General features: G+C 34.9%; 1 protein-coding gene across 3 annotated transcripts in view; it reads right to left on the reverse strand.

Moving 5' to 3' along the window:
* Nucleotides 1–21,087, reverse strand: part of Fhos (Formin homology 2 domain containing) — a 792,187-nt gene that overhangs the window by 67,297 nt on the left and 703,803 nt on the right. For all 3 annotated transcript variants that reach the window (XM_081744509.1, XM_081744508.1, XM_081744510.1), the window contains 3 exons: nucleotides 14,387–14,545; nucleotides 10,182–10,364; nucleotides 3,443–3,562 (listed from right to left, as the gene is read on the reverse strand). In XM_081744509.1, coding sequence (XP_081600635.1) covers nucleotides 3,443–3,562; nucleotides 10,182–10,364; nucleotides 14,387–14,545 — 462 coding nt within the window. The remainder of the gene's footprint in view (nucleotides 1–3,442; nucleotides 3,563–10,181; nucleotides 10,365–14,386; nucleotides 14,546–21,087) is intronic.

The raw sequence follows: 21,087 nt of genomic DNA on the forward strand, positions 1-21,087 counted from the left end.
ATACTCCTTGTAATAATATTGAAATTGTTTTATAGTCCTAAGGCATCCAACTACAAAGCGAACGGCCCGGTTTCCATTAACGGTGGGAGCGGGTTTTATTTAAACATTCTCATCACTTACCTAATTATATTACTTAGTTATGATTAAAGCCCAAAATTAATAGCAAAATGCCGTAAGTGCCATTATTGCAATTTTTATGATATTTTCAGGAAAAGTGCAATTTCACAATTTAGAAGCAATTTGTTGTCATTGTCATAGGTTTTCTCTTCCACTACCCTTTATTTATGTGCGTTTCAGTATTTCAAGATGCCGAAAGTTGGTCTTTCTAGGCAACAGAAGTTGTAAAAATTTGTGAGTTCGTTCGTGCGTACTGTGTTTTCAACAGACGGTTCTGTACTGTTTCGTAAGTTATGTGAGACTTACACACCATATAAGCACTGCAAAACATAACTCTGCAAGGACAGGCAAATCAGCTGGTGAAAAGTTTCAAAATCTTCTTGGAACAGTCACGAATCCCGCTTCGCGTACTAATAGTTTTGCGAATGATCTATGTGAAGCTCTAATCAACGCGGACATTCCTTTACGGAAGTTAGAAAATGTTTCCTTTACAAACTTTCTCGATAAATACACAAAACAAAAAGCTTCAAGTGAATCATCTTTGAGAAAGATATACGTTGATAGCGCGTGGAGTTGAACAATATCCGTAAAAGTATTGCTGACAAAAATATATGGATTTCAATTGAAGAAATTTGCGATATTCTAGGACGTTTCATTGCCAACCTTGTAATTGGAACTTTGGGAGGGGAAGGAGGCACACAAACATTTTTGATTGCATCAGAAGTTCTGGAAAAAGTAAATGGCACGGCAATTGCACAGATTTTTACAAAATTGCTGAGTATTCTGTGGCCAGAATTTGTAAAATACGATAAGGTCCTTCTTTTTGTCACAGACGGAGCTGCATACATGAAAAGTGCAGCACAAACCCTTAAGGTTCTATTCCCACGTATGCTGCATGTCACCTTTCTGGCACACGTGCTACATAGAATTGCAGGAGAAGCTCGTTCTCATTTTCTTGACGTTGACCTTCTTGTGTCAAATGTGAAAAAGGTAGTTCTGAAAGCTCCCTCGCGAACAAGTGCGTTTCGCGAATTAGCCCCTGAACTTCTGCTTCCAACACAGCCTGTCTTGACGAGATGGGGTACATGGATTACAGCTGTTCCCTATTATGCTAACAACTTTGAACCCATCAAAAGAATCATTGATACTTTTGATGAGGATGATACGTCTTCAATTAAGGTTGCTCAAAGTTTGCTTAAGAAGAATTCCTTGAAAAAGGACTTAGTCTTCATTGCAACACATTTTGCAAAGTTAGCAGATACTATTGCCAACCTTAAAAAAGAACAGACTCTCGCTAGTTCTATGAAAATCTTCAATGATACTGTCAACGATCTGAGTGTTGTACCTGGTGACAAGGGCGTGTACATTCGGCGTAAGTGTGATCGTGTTGTAAGTGCTAATCCAGATTTGGGAAAATTGAAGGACATCGCTAGTTATGGAAGGTGATGCTGATACAGCTGTTGACAGTAAAATGGATCCTTCCCAAATTACATGTTTCAAGTATGCTCCAGTAACATCTGTAGATGTGGAAAGATAATTTTCACATCTAAAGCGAATTCTTTCTGACAGGAGACAAAGTCTTTCCTTTGAAAATCTTAAAAAGATGTTAATAATTTCAGAGAACAAAAATATGAAAAAAAATTCGTAAGTGAAAATAAACTGCTAGTGGAGTGTAAAATGACTTCACTTTAGTATTTCTTGTGCTATGAATGTTTGTGCTAATGTAACTGCGTGTGAATAAAACGTGATAGTGTTTTTAAGTTATTGTTTCATTGTTACTACTGAAGAATGGCGAATGAATTGTTAGATGTCGTCCTTTCACGGGTTGCGCAAGTTTCCAGAATTTTAAGTGGTAAGTACAAAGTGCAAAATGAAATATTTTATTCGATTAGTAAACGAATGATAACTTAGCTTTTACATATTTTAGTATCTATTTTTTCCCCAAAGTTCGTTATTGCTTGTTTATTTTATTTTGCCATTTTACCTGCCATTTTTGGGTGTTTATTTTGCAATTTTGCCAGCCATTTTCGGGCTTTTATTTCACCATTAATTCCGGGCTGTAGTTATGATACAAGTTCATTGCTTTATGTCTAATCCGAATATCTTTCTACTTGATAACTTTCTTTTGAGGGGATCCTTCAGATTTTGTGTGTGTGAACCTAGGTTCAAAATTGACTGCGAAAAACATCCCCATTAGTCTATAAGGGAACGTTTATTGTTTTCTATTTTGTTGGTGTCTGAAACTAGTACGAATAGTTTTAGATGATAATTGTATTCAATTAATACTTAACTGAAGCAATGACTAACTTTTTAACTGACAAATCAATTAATTATTTGAATAAGAGAAGATATTACTTTCCCATATGGGTCATGGCCGCACCTACACATCTCTCTAGACTAGACTCTATTCTTAATTTCTTTATTGCAATAGTACGCTTTCGTGTTCTTGCACTTCGAATATTACCTAAGCAGAAACTCTTGCGATATCTTAATATCCAGTTGCCGGGAGTACGCAGAAATAACTCTGATCTGAAATTTCTTCATAACATAGTTAATGGGAACTTAAGATCTGAAACTCTACTTCAAGACACTATCCTTATGTGTCCCTTCTCGGAAAACCCGAAATACCCCCCTATTCCATCTTGCATGCGCTATGTTGGCAATTATACAGAGGTCTCTTTTTCACAGAATACCGAACTATTATACTAATCTAACTAGTGAGGTGGATATGTTTTTGAGCTACCCGGTGTTTGACAGATCAATTAAACGCATGCTTGCCAAATAAAATTTTGCACTCTTTGTTTATATTATTGATGCTATTGTTGTTATTTATTTTTATTTTTTGTCGTTTTTCTTTTTTCTTTTCTACTTGTTAACATTTCCCTGTGTAAAATGGAAAATTATGTTATATCTGGGAATTTGTTCAATAAATAAATACATAAATAATATACAATCAGTAAATTAAGAAGTTTCCATTCAATCTATTTATGTAATTGCAAGGTGCAATTATATTTTGTCATGAATTTAAACGTTACTGTTCTTCCTACTTGCAACAATAATCCCTATTATGTAGTATTCCTAACTCATTTTTAGCCACACTGTAACTTTTGAATACGATGTTCATTCGTTCATTCTGAATACGGCAAGAACAAGTTTGAAAACCTACGTTATACATTACAAAGAATTAATGACCATCAGTTTGACGCCTCTTTGTCACGTTAATTTACCATATCGAAAAACTGACTTGACTATTATTGTACATATTAATACATTAAGTTCTAATTATAGAAACATTGTCACGTGCAAATGTTTTATGTTTCCTTACCTCTGTTCCATTGAGAAAAATTCCAATGGACAGTAACGTGCTAAGGATGCAACGGAATGTTTTGTTAGCCTGCAAAACTTCCATTCCTTGTTTCAAGTCCATTAGAGGTTCAGCTATTTCCTGTAAGTACATTAACACATTAACTAATGTACAGTTCTATATCTTTTTTATTCATTAATACATGTTTCTGATACAGAACTAAGTCCATTTTACACTCAAACAATGTAACAAAGTACATAACAAAAAACAACAACAAGAATATATGTATATATATGTAAAATAAAGACATTTACAGAGATTTTAGTTTGTTTTTAAAATGATTTTCAGTCAAAAATATCATTACCTGAAGATAAATTATTATACAATGATGCCAGTCTGGAGTAGGGAAGGATAAAACAGTTTTTTTTATAAAAACCGGAAACCGGTTTCTAGAAAAATCGAAACCCGAAAAACCGACATTTCAGTTTTCTCCAAAACCGCCCTGGTTTTCACCAAAACCGGTTTCGGTTTTCTTCAAAACCGATTTGGTTTTCACCGAAACTGGTTTCGGTGAAAACTTTTGGAAAATATATAAAACTATTTCTGTGGAAACAGATTCGGTTTCCGGATAACAACGAAGCACTATTCTGGTCAGAAATAGAACAAATTTTGGAAAAAACCGGAACCGGTTTTGAAGAAAACCGAAAGCGGCTCCGGTGAGAAACCGAATCGGTTTTTGGAAAAAACCGAAACATGTTTTTTGAAAATCTTTAAAGCCGGTTTCGGTTTTTCTAAAAACCGGAAACCGAAAAACCGGTTTTGTGCCCACCACTAGTCTGGAGCATAAAGAACGCTCCATAACTGATAGTCTTGATGTTACATATATTAATAACTTGTGACTGGGAGTAAGACGAGAAGGCACACGAAAATTTAGAACAGGAACCAACAATTGGGAGTCAATTTTTTTATTGATGATTTTATGGAGAAGCAACAAGTCGCCACCATGGAGACTGCAACAAGTCTGCCACTCCACAGAGTATGTGCAGTCTGTATATTAAGTTTGTTAAGGGGCTGTGTTTTATTAAGACGATCCACTGAAGGAACTCTTCGTTTGACAATGGGAAGGAAAAAGTTAAGAACAGAATCAAAACGAGATAAATTTGAAGCACAGCCCATATTCTATATCGGTGAGCAATATTCAATTTTAGGAGATATAAAAGCTTTGAAGAAAATAGTGAGTGATTTGAGACGAATTTCAGTAAATCTGTAAAGAATACTCAGTATTTTCATAACACTCTTAATAGTAACAGTGATGTGATCAACGAATGTAATTCTCATCGAATAATACTCCGAGGTCTTTATGTGTCGCAACTCTTTCAATAGGACTGTTATTAATACTATATCTATGATAAATTTGATTTTTCTTTAAAGAAATACTAAGAGTGAAGCATTTTTGAGGGTTCAGTTTTACATTCCAAGTCGCTCGCCAACCAATAAGTTCAGTTAGGATTTATTGAAGTCGTAGGGCATCGTCTATAGAAGAGATTTTATAGAAAATTTTACAGTCGTCAGCAAAGAGAAGAATGTTCGTAGGTGGTAAAGAAAGGAAGGAAGAGAGATCATCCATGTCAAGAAGATACAGCAGTGGTCCTAGAACACCACCCTAGGGAACTCCAGAAAGAATTGGGACAAATTTGAATAATCCATCTGCCAGAACAACATGTTGCATACGATCAGTAAGATAATTCTTTAGCAGAGACAGAAATTTGTCATGAAGATTAAATTTGTTGGATAGCTTGTGAAGAAGCAGATGGATCACTTTTATCGAAAGCTTTTGAGAAATCGAAGTATATTACATCCAGTTATGTAGTTTCTGAAACGCTGTTTATAGCACGAATAAGAAAGTCTCATAGATTGGTAAGGCAAGATTTTTGCTACAGGAAGCCATGCTAAGGATATTCAAATAAGGGGCAGTGAATTTGTAAAGTCTGTCCTTTATGATTTTCTCGTAAAGAATTGACAACAGAGAAAGAAGAGAAATGGCTCTATGGGAACACACATCAGATTTAGTACCGGATTTATAGATTGGAATAATGTTAGCCTGTTTCCAAAGTTGGGGGGAAGTGCCTTCTGTAAAACATCTATTAAATAAAAAGGCCAAAGGGTAAGTAATTGACGTAGCTGTATTGCGAAGGAAGATTGTATAAATACTATTAGGTATCTCCTCACATACATTGAAGACCACATGAACCACAAAATAAGTCAATTGGAGAGCTAGCAGTTTTAAGCTTATTGAACTAATAAACTAACTAACCAGCACACGCCACAGCCCAACATGGAAAAAAAAAAAAAAAAAAAAAAACCTATAACGGATATTCGGTCTGTTTTCTCAAGAAACGAATAATACAGATAACAAAATTTATCGTACTCCTACGTCCGTAGTAGATAAAATATATTTATACGTGTAAAAGATAAGCAATATATCGCTTTTTGGAATCAAAGAATTGATGATCAACAGAGTACTAGAAAGAACTATTTTCAAAATCGTCAGTTAGTAGGTTTAATTTCATCTAAAAATAATAGATAATTATAAATCAGATAACACAATACGATAATTGAGGAAGTAATTCTATTAACCCTTATCCGGGCAAGACATTTTTGTAACGTAAACGGGCAACCGGGTCCTGTGAGGCCCAGTATATATTTTAAGTGCAGAATACACAAAATCAATGCCTATTGCCACTTACTGTTTAGACTAGTCTAGAATGTACCGGTACATATTTCTGTCAAGTAGCGAAACTTCGTGTCACGCTTTTGTAAGCCAAGCAGAATAGCAAATCCGGTCCAGACATTTTTGTAACGTAAACGAGCAACCGGGGCCTGTCAGGCCCAGTATATATTTTAAGTGCAGAACACTCAAAATTCAATGTCTGTTGCCGCGTACTGTTCCGACTAAAGGTTACAATAGTCACGTGTTCAATATATAATTATGTGACAATTTGATCTAATATTTGACAGGAATTTCACTAAAGTTATACGGGGCCTCCTAGGCCCCGGTTGCCCGGTTACGTCAGGAAAAGATTTTCAAATTAAAAAAAAAAAAAAAAAAAAAAAACTCGATATGTTCAGGATTTTAACTTCGACGAAAGATAGAAGAATTCAGTATTTTATGTCTTCGAAATATGTATGGTTATTGAGAAATTTTAGAAAAATGAAGCTACTGGGCCTGGGAGGCCCCGGTTTCCCGGATAAGGGTTAAGAAATATCACAGTATTCTCCATGCTAGTACTCATCCCTAACCGGTAAGGAAAAAAAAATTGCATGAGAGTAAGTTTCTTGAGACAAAAATATTGAAGAACTTTGATTTTCTTATAAATGAACTTCAAGTACAGAACGCACGCCACGAGAAAACTGTGACGTAGTTGTATCACATGTGTCGCCGGTGTCGATTTCATTGGCACGAGGGAGGCCGCTTCAATCAGGCATAAGACACCGTGTGATGAACATGCTGTACGGAATGAAAAATAGGTTCAGGGTTGCCAAGTTATGAGTAATTCTTCAGATTTGGAAAAAAGAAAACCAGTAGCAAATATTGTTGCAATTAGCCTTTAACTACCGAATACATTTTGGCAAGACTTTCACTGATATATAGCTTAGAATAGAAATCAGCTTGATAAATGGCTACCTTCAGAGTTTCTTCGCAAAAAAAAAAAAAAAAAAAAAAAAAAAAAAAAAAAAAAAAAAATCCTTTCTGGGAAAAGGGTGTATTTTTACATTCAAGGAAAAACTGACAACGTTACATATCCTGATTTCTAGTCTTTAAAAAATTCTGAGGGAAGGGATTCTCGCCGTCTGGGGTGATATCTCCGAGAAAACCCTCCTGAAAGAAAAAAACTACTTTTCCTCTTTCCCAAGAGATAATAGTTTCCTCTGCAGTGATTCCGTATTTCTTCCCTGTGATTCTTTTTGGATCTTGTTAATTGTAGACACAGAAATACTTATTGCATTTGACGCACATTTGTTAACACGAGTGACAGGGATAATACATTAGATACCATTAGATTCGTGGTCACAGAAGTCGATAACCCTAGTAGTAGTTTCCCTTCTTCCCTTGTGCATTATTTTTCTTTCTTCTCCAAGTTCTTGCAAAGATTCGTAACATACGCTATTCAACAAAATCACCACGATTAAAAAATTCAACAATAACAATAAATTAATAATAACAATAATAAATCACGAACAAATAAAACAAACCAGAGTAACAAATCGGCAACTGGCACACTACAAGTACTAATATGTTGGACTGACAACTTACTGCGAGAGTAAACTAAATTTCTAATAGCGTACCCCTCTCAAAAGCTTTCTGAGAATCTGATCGTTCTCTTCAAGCCTGCCATCGTTGAAAATCAGTAGCACGAGATTTGGTGTACCAAATTATTTACTTTTCAACAACAATTGGTTTGCACTATGTTACTATGAAACTATGTTCACTTATTTGAGTTATGCATAGTTTCTGACTGTACCTTATTATTTGAAAATATGATTGCGGTTCTCAATTGCTAGTTTCGTTGTGCAAATTTTTGAAGGTTAATGTACTGTAAATTCAGTGCACCATGCTAGCAAAACTTGATACCTCATGTCTCACACACGGAAAGGCCAAGCACTAATAATTTTTCACACCAAATTCTGAAAACAGAGTCGTTCTTTTTGCCACTCTTTACTCCATTTCCCCTCTGTATACAGAGTTCCTACCAATTTGGAGAAATCGATTTCCCTGACTTTCCCTGACGTTTGGCAGGAAATTCCCTGACTTTCATGACAGGTGTCAGATGACGTTAACATATAAATAAAGAATAAAGAACGGTAAATATTTATATATGAGAACATTTATTCTATAGAGACAAATAGTAATCAATTGCTCATACGTACATTCCACTTAACTCCCAAAAACAAATATCATAATGGTTGGCTAAGCTGAAATTGGTGTACAATTAATGTTGGAAAAAATATATTTTATAAAATTACCCTGACTTCCCCTGATTTCCAGGCTTTTTCCCTGACCTGCACCATTTTCCCTTACTTCCGTGACCAGTAGGAACCCTGATATAGAGTTTCCTCTTGGCGCGCGGGCTGTAATCCACTCAGGATAATCTAAGTGATCTCATTAGATCTCTTTAAATGTAAAGCCGGAATTCTGCCATGAGAGTTCTAGAAGTGAAGTTTACTGAAAGGACAAGTAAATATCTCAATGTATCGGAACAAGGAGGAAAGGCTCACTTCATTTCTCAACATTGTGGCGTGTAAATAAAATGCCTTCACAAAAGCTCAAAATAAAATGTAACCACAATCCTATCCCCTGAAACTAATTTTTCCAGCCACCTCTAAATTACTTTTCCAAGTACGATCGAGCTAAAGCTCACATCAGGGAACGGTACATTCATTTCCTTTCATTGAAATAGTTCGGGACAATCATCAGCAGTGAATATTAAATTTCTGCAAGTGAATATCTGATAAAATACATTCAAATCCAATTTTGACTGCAAATAGCTCGAGACAGCACAGCGTTCATTATAACTCATATGCCTACTAAACCCATGGAGGTATATCAAATGAGTCTCATCGGTCTTGTAGGACACATACTCTCCTTGTGATTGATTTCTAAAGAAAAAAATCAAATAAAGGACGATATTTTCAGCTACAGGTTAAGCTACTAGTGTATACAAGAAAGAAAATATATTTGAAATATGTATTGTAATACGTGGATGATTCAGAAAGTAATGCCTCTGAGCCCACTACTTGGTCAATAATACAGCAAACAATCTGAATTGTTTACCGTTAATGCACTGATGATTAAGCTATAGAATGTTGCTTGTTTCACCTTCCTATATTTTCTCGTTCCAGAGTAATGGAGCAATCCATTGTATCCAGTGGTGACGTCCGGTTGAAACAGCGGGCTGTCATTGAATTTCTGACTGCGGAAGGTTGTACGCCCAGGAACATTCATCGCCGGCGACGGGTCGTGGATATACCATTACGACCCGGAAACGAGGCGTCAGTCAATGGAGTAGCGCTACACATTCTCTCCTCCGCCAAAAAAAATCAAAGCTGTCCCATCTGCTGGCAAAGTGTTGTTGACATTCTGCCTCATCCTGCCTATAGTCCGGATCTTGCACCCTGCTACTTTTGGCTCTTCCCCAAACTTAAGGATCATCTTAAGGGCCAACGCTACAGTTATGACGCAGAGGTGGAAGCAGCAGTTCAGTAAAGGTTTCGCCAGCAGCCACCACAATTCTTCCCCCGACGGCATGAAAAACCTTGTTTCGCGTTGGCGCAAGTGAGTTGCCCGTAATGGGGACTATGTTGAAAAATGATGCCACCATTTGTAGCTGACATTCGAAGCTTTCCATTGATACCTGTATCGGTGCTATCTGTGAAACATAAATAAATGTATCACCTTGGAGACATTACTTTCTGAATCACCTTCGTATCAATGTACAGTGTAATTATTTCTAAAAATATTTTTCGATTTTAAAATTTTATCATATTACGCTCAATTAAGTTTCAAATTAAATTAAGATATTTACAAATTTTCAGTCAACATTTGTCGAGCATGAAATTGGACTAACACATTGTATATGTTACCTCCTCGTTTCGCTAAGTGATTAAGAAATTAGGAAAATGGCGTGACAAGTCAGGCCACTTCTACATTCTTTTTGTATTTCTTGAAAAGTTCTAAGGTAAATACAGCCTACACTCTTACCTTCTCACTATTTTCGTAGTCTAATTTAAACGCCCAGAGTTTGAGTCGAGCAGGCAATTCAGAAATTGAGGCCAATGTAAGAAGGAACTGTTCTGCGCTACCGAGAGGAACATCAGGATTCGCACTCTGTGCTTCTTGGATTTTCGATCGTTCTTCTTCTGTTGGAAGCATTGTTAACAGTTTCTGAAAGATAGCAGAGAAAATATAAAACTTTTTTTTTTTTTTTGCAATTTCTATATTAAATCACAATTTTATTTGAGAAGAAATTGTGTTCAGAGGGATGTACTGGAAGGATGGTTGAAAGAAAAAGGAAGAGGGGAAGAGCATATTGAACTTTTGGTGGACATCAAAGAGGACAATTCTTGGACTTAGGTCAGCAAAGTAGCATAGTGTACATAAATTTTACAAGTTACGAGTGAAGTACCGGTAATCCTCCACTAATGGCAGAATAGTTATAATGATTACGTATATTGCCCGCACATTGGATGATTACGTATATTGCCAGCTTTTGTACATCAGGACGGACGGACTGGCTTTCAATAATCCCTTTTTTGTCATCTAGGGTCCATGAAAAGGGTGAATGAAATTTTAGTTTGACGTCTCACGATTATGTCCTTCAGGCTAAAGAAAATGGATGATTACTGAAAGTGATTTATTCTGAATTTAAATTTTTTGTGTTCTCCCACTCGGAAACTCGCCCGGGACCACAATCTAATAAAGGCATACGCGCTAGCCACTATACTAGCGAGAAAAGCTACGTGCAAACCTACTGAAATCTTGAATTGAACTTTTCCGCGATCACTATATTTTCTCCTCTCCTATTGATGCTCCAAAGTAAAAAAGACAAACAAAAAATTGTGAGTTCTAAGTAAGTATTTCATCAAGTAACTGATAAGGGGAGCGCGAGAGGCTTTAAAATGATATTGCATTGTTAAATGCTGTGGCATAATAAAGGAGAGTACCAGCTTCAGGAGTGAGAGGGTGTTTGGCTGTCCTGGGAAGCGGACTGGATGGCGTAGTCATTAATGCCAAAGTACGGTATGCCGAAGATCCTGGGTTCGAGTCCTCGTGCAGTCAATAACTTTTTCACTCTTTTTAAGAGGTTTGTTTACTGCATCCAATAAACACTTTCAGTTTTATTATTGAACATTTTCAATGTTCAGTAATTTACATGTTTACTTACTTTTCACTTTCGAGTGACAAAACAGGAGAATACATTGTAATCGTGAAAAAAATCGACTTCGAAATTTCAATGGATTTACGTGTTTCATAGCTCACAGATACCGAGGAAATGATTTTTCGACATCTGTCCCTCTGTTCGTCCTGATATACACTCGCCTAAAGGCCATACCATTTAACGTGTCTAAGCCAAATTTTAAACTTAAGATTTCTATGTGATTCTCCAGAGGGAGTTTGAATTTTGTTCCTACCCCTAAAATAAGGGTAGTTTGCTGAAGGCTCTAACGATTTTCTGAAAAACGGCTCTAACGATTTCGTTTACACCCAATACTGCAGTATTAGTCATTTCTCTGGGAAAAATCGAGAAGGGGTAGTTTTACAATGGGGGGGGGGAGATTTCTTTCGGACTTTTTTTTTCAATTTTTGAATAACGATTCAGGCGATTTTGTTCATATTTCGTAAATAAATATTTCATTAATAACCTGATAATATGACCCAACTCATTTGTCCTGAATAAATGTACGAGTAGTAGTTTATTCTTGGGGTGACATTTTTTCGGATGATTTTCTCAAAAATGATTCAGGAGATTTTGTTCATATTTCATTAATAACTTTTTAATTTTTGCGTAAATTACTCCTTACGAATAAATTCATAAGGGGAAGTTCACTCTTGGGGTGAATCCCTTTTCAGACAATTTTCTGAAAAGATTACTTTCAGGTCATTTTGATCCTATTTCATAAATAAATACAATATTTTATTAATATTCCTACAATGTTGCATAAAACACTTTCATGAGAATATTCACAGAGGATAGTTTACTTGGTGTGAGCTTTCTTGACAGTTTTGTAAAGTACGATTCATGCAAGTTTTTTTGTCACTTTAAAAAATTGATTAATAACCCTAACATATGGCGTAAATAATTTCTTATGGAGAAATCTAGAATTGGGAGTTTGTTTTAGGGGTGTTTGTTTGTTGGGAGTTTGTTTTAGGGTCGAAATTTTCCAAACACGCGTTATAGTTTTGTTTCTATTTCACAAGAAAATTTTCCATTAATAACTGCAGCACAACATGATTTAATTTAAGGAATTGGAATTTAGTGCTGTGGCTTGTATTTTTTATTCTTATATATAAAAAAACAATGTTACGTCTTCTTTGTGATATTTGGAAACAGTTCATATTACAAAGTGTAAAAATCTTTCCGTGAAAAGAAATTATTAAAATTTAGGATACTTTGTAGGTAGTGACATTACAATTAAGGTTATCTTGTAAGAAGTGATATCCAATTTATGTAGTAAGACTTGATTTTTTCCTGGAGACGTGATTTTAGTAAGTCTTTTCTTGCTATCAGCCAGGTGAAGATATTGACATCCATCGTTTCGAATACTGACATCGCATTCATCTTCAGGGATTATAATGAAGAGACCGGAGACATGAGCATGTACATAAAGTGACTATTTAGGGACAGAGCTATGAATGGGTGCTGAAAGTCAGGACAAGAAGAGCATAGCCTAGAGTTTGGACACAGAATTGATTTTACAAATACCACTATAGTAGCCAAGTTCAGCAGTTTTTGGGACAGAACAATAAAGGAGGCCATAGCTATCTCACTGGAGAGGAACAGTCTCAATAGCGACAATGGGTTTCAACTCAGCCGTATCTGGTCGGCCCTTTTTTTTTCAGGAAAAAAAAAGCAATTTCTCGTAGCCACAACAACAGCCAATCAAAAGCCAGCATCTCTCAGTCAATCACAAGGCTCCATTCATAGCTCTGAACCTAAATAGTCACTATATGAAGACCTGAAGTAAATTAAGATCTAAGTGCCATTTGAACAGTTTTGAGATATATATGTTTTCCTTGAGAATTTGTACCGAGCGCATACACCTCATGCATTCTATTGGCAATGATCTGGACTACTATGCAAAGGTTTGGCACTTAGATCCGAATATACTTAAACTGGCCTGGCCCATAGACCATGATTCCGGTTATAACTTGAAACTTCAGAAAATGGCACCTAGATCGTACTTCAGGTATTCATATATACATGTTCACATCTCCAGTATTTTCATTACAATCCCTGAAGATGAATGCGATGTCTGTATTCGAAAAGATGGATCTCAATATCTTCACCTGACTGATAGTCCGAGAAGACTTATTAAATTTTTTATAGCAATTGGTTACAAAACTCAGCAATTTCTTAATTTCAGGTTCATACTCATAGCACGCGTAACAAATATGTTACATATCCCCCTTCACATACACAATATATGGCCCAATCCAACGAAAGAAATTTCGCATTTAACAGTGCACAGGAAACACTTCCACAGCTAATATGGGCCGAATACGTTAACGCTTGAAATTGAATGTTAATTGGAAGAATATCAACTGAGAGCACTTCTTATCAAGATGAAGCAGTATCATGTTGAAGAGTTTCTAACTTTATTCCCAGGGAGCTGGATACAATAGTATGGTCCCTTACGTTCGCGGCCATTTTTCCGGATATTTACATTGTTCGAGCTTTAATTGTAGGATTACATCAGTAACTACGAGTGCAAATATTCTGTGTGTTACTAACGAGTAAGATATAGAGGGACAGGATCATTGCTGTTATAGCATGAGCATGTATTATTCCACTAGTTATGCAACAAATGGTATAAGCGAAGTGGTTCGGTTACCGAACATGAGACTAAACTGGAAAAGAACTACTTCGCTTAAACAAAATTGGCGCCCGAACAGGGACTGAACCGGAACCGAACCACTTCGGTTACAATGGGTCAAAATTTTGTTTAGAGATTCACTGTACTACAAGAAGTGCGTTAAGTATGTCACAGAACCTTGGTGAATTTTTCAGCAATCGTTTTCTTTCAAGGAAAGACAAAAGAAATAGTATATATAAGAATTAATTATTTAATTTCTCCATTATAATTGTCTCTTTCTCCTGTCTTGAGAACAAATCAAGGTTCTAATATGACATTCCGAATGTAATACAGTAGAATAAAAGGGACACGAAACAAGAGCATTACATTTACCTCTATTCCTTCTCGGTTCATAATCGTTGAATCCATCTTGAGAATCGCTGTTTTAATTGATCTAGGTGGTGGAAGCTTCGTCATTCCTATATTTATGGCATTCGAACGCTTTGGATCCAGAACAATTATCTCCTTGTTTTTATTCATTTCTTGTTGTTTCTGCAGAATAGAAATACAATAAGAAACAGGTACACGTTAAGGTTATAAACTTATACTATATTAGTTTATTAACTTATTTTAACAACACAGAACTGTTCAAAACAGTATTGCTACGAACTATTAGTAATATTTATCTTATATGATTTCAGTTCTATTCTACAATTTTGAACGACACTAGAAAATTAAATTGAAGATTTGATTTTTTAAAGATTTTACAGAAATCAGATTCATTTTATTATAATTAATTTACACATTTGTGCTCAGTGCTCAAAGTTCAGGTTATGTGAAGTATGACGCACCTTTATGAGGTAGAGAGTACATACCCCATAACGCAATAAAACAGTTCTTAGATACTGTACGTAATCTCTTGAACTGAAGAATTTCCAATTTTCTTGTGAAATTACGCAATTCTAACACTGTTCATGTTTCCTCTAATTTGTTAAAAAAAAAATTGGTTCAAAATGAGACAGAAAAGAACTTTTGATTTTTGTAATTATACGCACGACTTTTTTTCTAGCTAAACACAATTCTTCTTTGAATTTTACTTTTAAAATGTTTAAGAGAAATCTTATTTTCAGTTATTTTATTTAAAAAAAAAAGCAAAAGGAAAAACTTGTACCAGTAAATATTCATATATTCTAGGATTAATTAATTCTTTTTATTTACTCCATTATTTCGATGATACTGCTATTTTGTACTTATGTGGAAGTGATAAAATTTCCAAGAGCAGTGAAAATGGAGAATATATATATATATATATATATATATATATATATATATATATATGTGTGTGTGTGTGTGTGTGTGTGTGTGTGAAATGATGAAAATAACTTCGCTCAATATTGAATGTAACACATCATCATAAAAGTGACAAAACTATAGTACCACATACAAAAAACTTGAGATAAAATTCTGTTTTCAAATTTTCTTTAAAAAAATATTTTTCTGAAATTTTTTTAAATAATAATTTTCTAAGAATTACGGGACGATAATCATTTCATTGCAGCTTTTTGACAATTCTTATCCAAACTAAAATACGTATGGAAAATAATATCATCGACGCTGTGTTAAAACCAAAGAAATATATTTTGAGGCGGTTCTATTATCTAGCTGCAGTTTCTAGATACGTATTGACGGGGGAAAAATCCTGGCTTTTTGTAACCCCGTCTAAGCGAATTGTGAGTGCTAATACTCTACTTGAGCAAGTTTTGAATCTTTAAACACAATATCCTCAAAACTCGTTTAGCAGTTTTAAAATTCGTCGTTTTGGAATGGTGTCGAGGGTATGACATTCCTTCCTATCCATATTTTATTACAGTTCTGAATTAAATTTTAAAATTGCCTCAAATTGAATGTCAGAAATCTAGAACTGAAAATTTACTTCAACGCATGTTTTAAAATTTTTGCTTTACTACAAATAATCACGAGAAATATTAAATTACACTCCTTTTCAGTAAAAACTGATAGCAGACTCCACTTTTCGAGTTGTTACAGAATTTTATAAAGTTCATAGGTCTCAGTAGCTTGACAAATTCTAGATAACATAAATTCTTATTGTTTCACATATAAAAATGTGTTTCTGATGCTATTTTTATTTTTAAAGCAGTATACCAAATAACTTTTCAGCAATTAAAACAAACTTCGAAAAATAATTGTAGAGCAGATATAAAAAATAAAAATCAAAATAAATAAAACATAAAAAAACGATGTCACTCTTTAAACTTGAATCACACACCATAAACTATTTTTAAGACACACATTCAACACGAACGGAATGCACAAAAAGCATGACATAACGAAAGGCTTTTATGATTCATTTAATAGGGATCTTTATGAGTTATCACTAGTACTTCACAAGCTTTTCAAAATTTAATATCTTGAGGTATCTTACTGCAGTTTGTCCATATTAAGAAAGAACATAAAATTTTCGTTTTTCTCATCATTTTTCATGCATTGATAAAGTAGCGAAATCACTTCATTTGATAACACAGTGCTGAAAATTTTTCATATCCTTTTAATGTTCAATCTTTTCTCGACATATATGAAGTAAATTTTTTCCTAAACTGTGGTTGTCATCAAGACTGTAAAGCTTGACGCTGGAATAAATAAGATGGAGCAACATGAACGTTGAGATTTTGCTTTAGTGGAATTAAAACGATAATTTCATTTACATTAAACCGCCAGCATTGCAACAATATTTATATTCTTCACAGATTTTACTCATTCAAAATGACTTTTATTTTTAATTTTCGTACGCGCTTGGGATATATGATGACTAATGTCCTATTTATAATAATATATCTGAAATTCGTACGGAAACTAGTATTTCGCACATTATTTTAATATTCTGAGAATTGATTGGTAGATTAATTGTTGGCAACTTTCATATTACTAGATAAATCTAAATCACAATCGTCTAAAATACTTATTTGTTGATATACTTCGGAAATTTACTGATATTGCAATCCTCGTGCAACTTAAAATTCTTTGATTGATTTGAGCATTAAAATAGCTCTTCGTTACACAGCGCTCCGTACACAGAACAGTCTTTTGCTTCAAATTTAATGGCATAGTTCTTTAATAATCAATACATTTGTGTTGCTTAAGATAAATATAGAAAATTCACATTTTTGAATGAAATCCCCAAATTTTCTATTTTACAGAAGATGAATGACACCGCGAGATGTATCGCTGCTATATTGGGATGGAATATCATGACGGTATAGTGGCTTAAAAATATTCATCTGGTAATAAGCTGCAATGATTTTAGTCTTTTGTATTTGTATCGACTTTAGCCACTCTGCAATCCGCTAGTTTGCCGTTATAGCATTAATCATCAACAACCATAAAGTTGCGTGGAAAGGTTTCAGTACATTCGTATGCCCAATCATAACAACCTCTCGAATCACGAAGACGTTAGAACACGGGCCTCTTTACGTCACATTCTAACATACGCCCATGCCTCATCCAGAGTCAGTACAAACTTCCACCTGTTCCATGCAAGATGGTGTTCGTACAGCTTTCAACTATTTGTCTTCTCCTCCATGATATTGAGAGACGGAACATATGAACTCAAACCTTATACCTCTTCACCGCGTGTAAATCTTTCGCAATTACGGGATTTTCGGTCACGGCGGAGTGTTGCACTGTATTTTGAAAAATAGCATGTTGTCACATTTCACCAAGAAACATCATTTTTGCACCTCATCGGTGTTGCGCCTGCGCCTAGGCCCAGCAATAGCAGGGATGCCCATTTTGTTGCGATTCAACACAACGTTGATCTCTAACACATGGAAACCTTTTGTCATACACTATTTTCTTATTTGGCTGTAACTGTAACCAACAGCGAAAAGGACATAAATGTGACCCTCCAAAAATACCTTAATTTTCGAAATCATATCACTACACAGCACTATCGAACTACCTGCCATAGCTTTTCTGGCGTGTTCACGCATGCTCCTACTCAGCGACCGAATACGTTACGATAAACCTGAAACGGACTTCTGTAATTAATTATATGAATAAACATCCAAACTTCACGAAAGAAAGAAAGAAACAAAAGATTAATAACAACTTTTTCATTATTCCGCAGTAATATAATCGAAATGTACATTTAAAATATTACAGACTGGGAGATTGAAAAAGAAACTTTTTCCAAACTGCCACCAAAATTGGTGTTCACGCGATTCGTGGAAGATTGGGACAGTTTGCTAGATTCGTATGGTAATGATCTCGAACGTCATGGGTATCAAATTGCACGAGATATTGGGTACACTGGTTTTCAAGACAACACTGGATAGCTGTAAAGTTTTTACATAAAAAAAAAATATATCACAGAATTGGCAGACGCAAGATAACAGAACTGCAAACACGAAGAGAACTTGACGATGGACAACAAACTACAGAAATATTTTAAGTATTTTCTACTGTGTATCTAAGTCGAGGACGATGCGTAACTTTAATATATGTATGTTATACTGTACAAATACAAGAAAAAGAACTGCTATATTTAATTGTGTTCGGAAAAAAATACTTCATTATTTTGATTTTTTAGTTTTAAAATACTGTTTTATGCAATTTATGAAAACATACAAAGGCATAAAAATGCTATTGGTACGATGTACGTGACAAAATACGAACAGAGCACAAAAGAAGAGAAATTGATCACAAGATCACAGTTCACAATGGATTTCATTACTATCATTTTTAACCAAATTAACACTTATAAAAACTAATATGAATGATATTGCGCCTATCATTTCGGAAAGTAATACCATGATACACATAATCAAATTATCTGCTGAGACGTTGATATAGAAACTGCATATCTAAAAATTTCTATACTATTCTGTCATTTTTGCACTCTTTTTCAGTATATAGTTAAAAGTTTCCTTTCTTTTACAGACGATCCTCAGAAGAAGAGAGAACTTAGAAGAAGACATGGGTAAAATTCGAAATTGTCATAGCAGTGAAATATTTCTCACGAACGCTACTTCTATAGCCTTGGCTCGCAGATAAAACTCAATAAAAATGAAACAAGAAAGAATGTAATAAAACAAGTAATATATAGGGTGTTTCAAAAAACACCTACAACGTTTGCGAGGTAATTCCTGACATCAGTATAAGACAAAAATTATAGACCAACCTGGGTGCATAAATGCTTCCTTACGGACTTACCGTAGTCGGGTTAAAACTTCATTTAGGAACTAGTATGTGCCCTATCCAATATCAAATTTTCAGCATCCTGCGGTACTTCCGCAACAATTTTTATAGAAGTAGTTGGCGTGTACTTCAAATTATATGCCCGTAGCCCAGCTCCCTTTATAAAAATTGTTGCGTGAGCACCTTAGGATTCTGAAACATGTACTTTTGGATACCGCACATATTAGTTCCTAAGTGCAACCTTGAACCGACTATGGTAGATCCTATAGTTGTGGAGCTACGAGCCTTTAAAGTTCGTTTTTTCATGTTTCCGGCAGCTTCCGAAAGGAAGCATTTGTGCAGCCAGGTTAGTCTGTACTTTTGTCTTATCTTAGTGTCAGGAATCATCTCCCAAATTTTGTTAGTGTTATTTTGAAACACCCTGTATATATTTAAAAATAATCTTTAAACTGTGCTATATAAAATGTTCCAAACCGTTCATCAATTGTGAATTAAAATTTAATTTATTTGATAAAAATGTTTTTAAATAACTTCTGAATAAAGTGACCAAACGTAATTTTTTTTGTCTTAAACTACATTCTTTCTTATTTATACATAATCACACAAAAATAGGTTATGTCATGAGTAATTGAAAGAGACAGCGTCAGAAGAAACCGTTTTTGGTTTGATTATACTACGTCTATATTTTTGGTAAGATAACCACATCGGTGACAAAAGAAGTCAGGTATACTAGGTTTAAACTTACAACGTTCGAAATAATGAATTTTGCCACCCTCCTGCAGGAAGCTGTGGCTGCTTTTCAAATTTTAACGATATATTTTTAAACTTTTGTTCGTGAGTTATGAACTTCATACGAAAAAATAAGAATGATAAAATACTGACTAATATCTTACTATGTAATGGCCAAGTTACGTCTTATTTAACAGCATTGCAAATCAAATATCAACATAATCGCAGGATAGGAACTTCGAATTAATTTATATTCTGTTATTGTGCAAAACGCGCAATACTGAGTTATTCAAAAAGAACATTTAAAACATTTATTTTAAAGAATGACAATAGAGACATATAAGGTATAGCACTGAATAGAGGAAATTCCATAGTTTTATTTTATGCATTCAGCATGAGCACCATTTTTCATGCAACAAACGCCAAATTGGTAGTCCATTTCTTGCCACACACGAATTAACTAGTCCCAGGTTATTTAAGGTATTGGTGTAGAGTAGATAGTAGATAGTAGATAGAGAAGAGTAGATAGTAAAGTCCGCCGTAAGCAGTAAAATCCGCGCGGATAAATCGTAGTCAGGTGGTTTCAAAGAAAGTGGAACACCATTAAAGTAACCCGTATGTTTCTTTGTTAACATGAAAGGGAAATTTTAACAAGTCCTTCTAGCTGAGGGGAATCTTCCATTGAAATTCCGAGGGGAATCCTGTTGAAAACAAGCGATGCTGCAGTTTTTTTAATCATCTTGTACAGAAAGCGATGTACAAACTTACACAACTCATTGTTTCATCTTTATAGCTCCATATTTAACATGTTGACATGTTAACATGTTGTCGGCACCATACTCGTGCCGTTTATGGCTTGTTTGGAGTGTTATTTATGAATGTGGTTAGTTTAAATTTCCTGCTTTAGCACAAAGGTAGCCGGGTGGGACGATTGAAACGCGGCAAGTACACATATACGCTCTCTAATGTACCCTCAAAGATAAAAATCGCAAGGGGTAAGATTTAGTGACCTTGAAGACCACGTAACATAAAAAAAAAAAAAAAAAATCATATTGCCCAGCTCTTCCAATCCATCGTCCTGAAATTGTGTCATTCAGATACTGACGTATCTCGTGTGTAAGTGAGACAGCTCGCCTTCCTGCATGAAGATA

Source organism: Thermobia domestica, chromosome 17 (assembly GCF_964235325.1).
Source record: "Thermobia domestica chromosome 17, izTheDome1.hap1.1, whole genome shotgun sequence".
Taxonomy (NCBI): Eukaryota; Metazoa; Arthropoda; class Insecta; order Zygentoma; family Lepismatidae; genus Thermobia; species Thermobia domestica.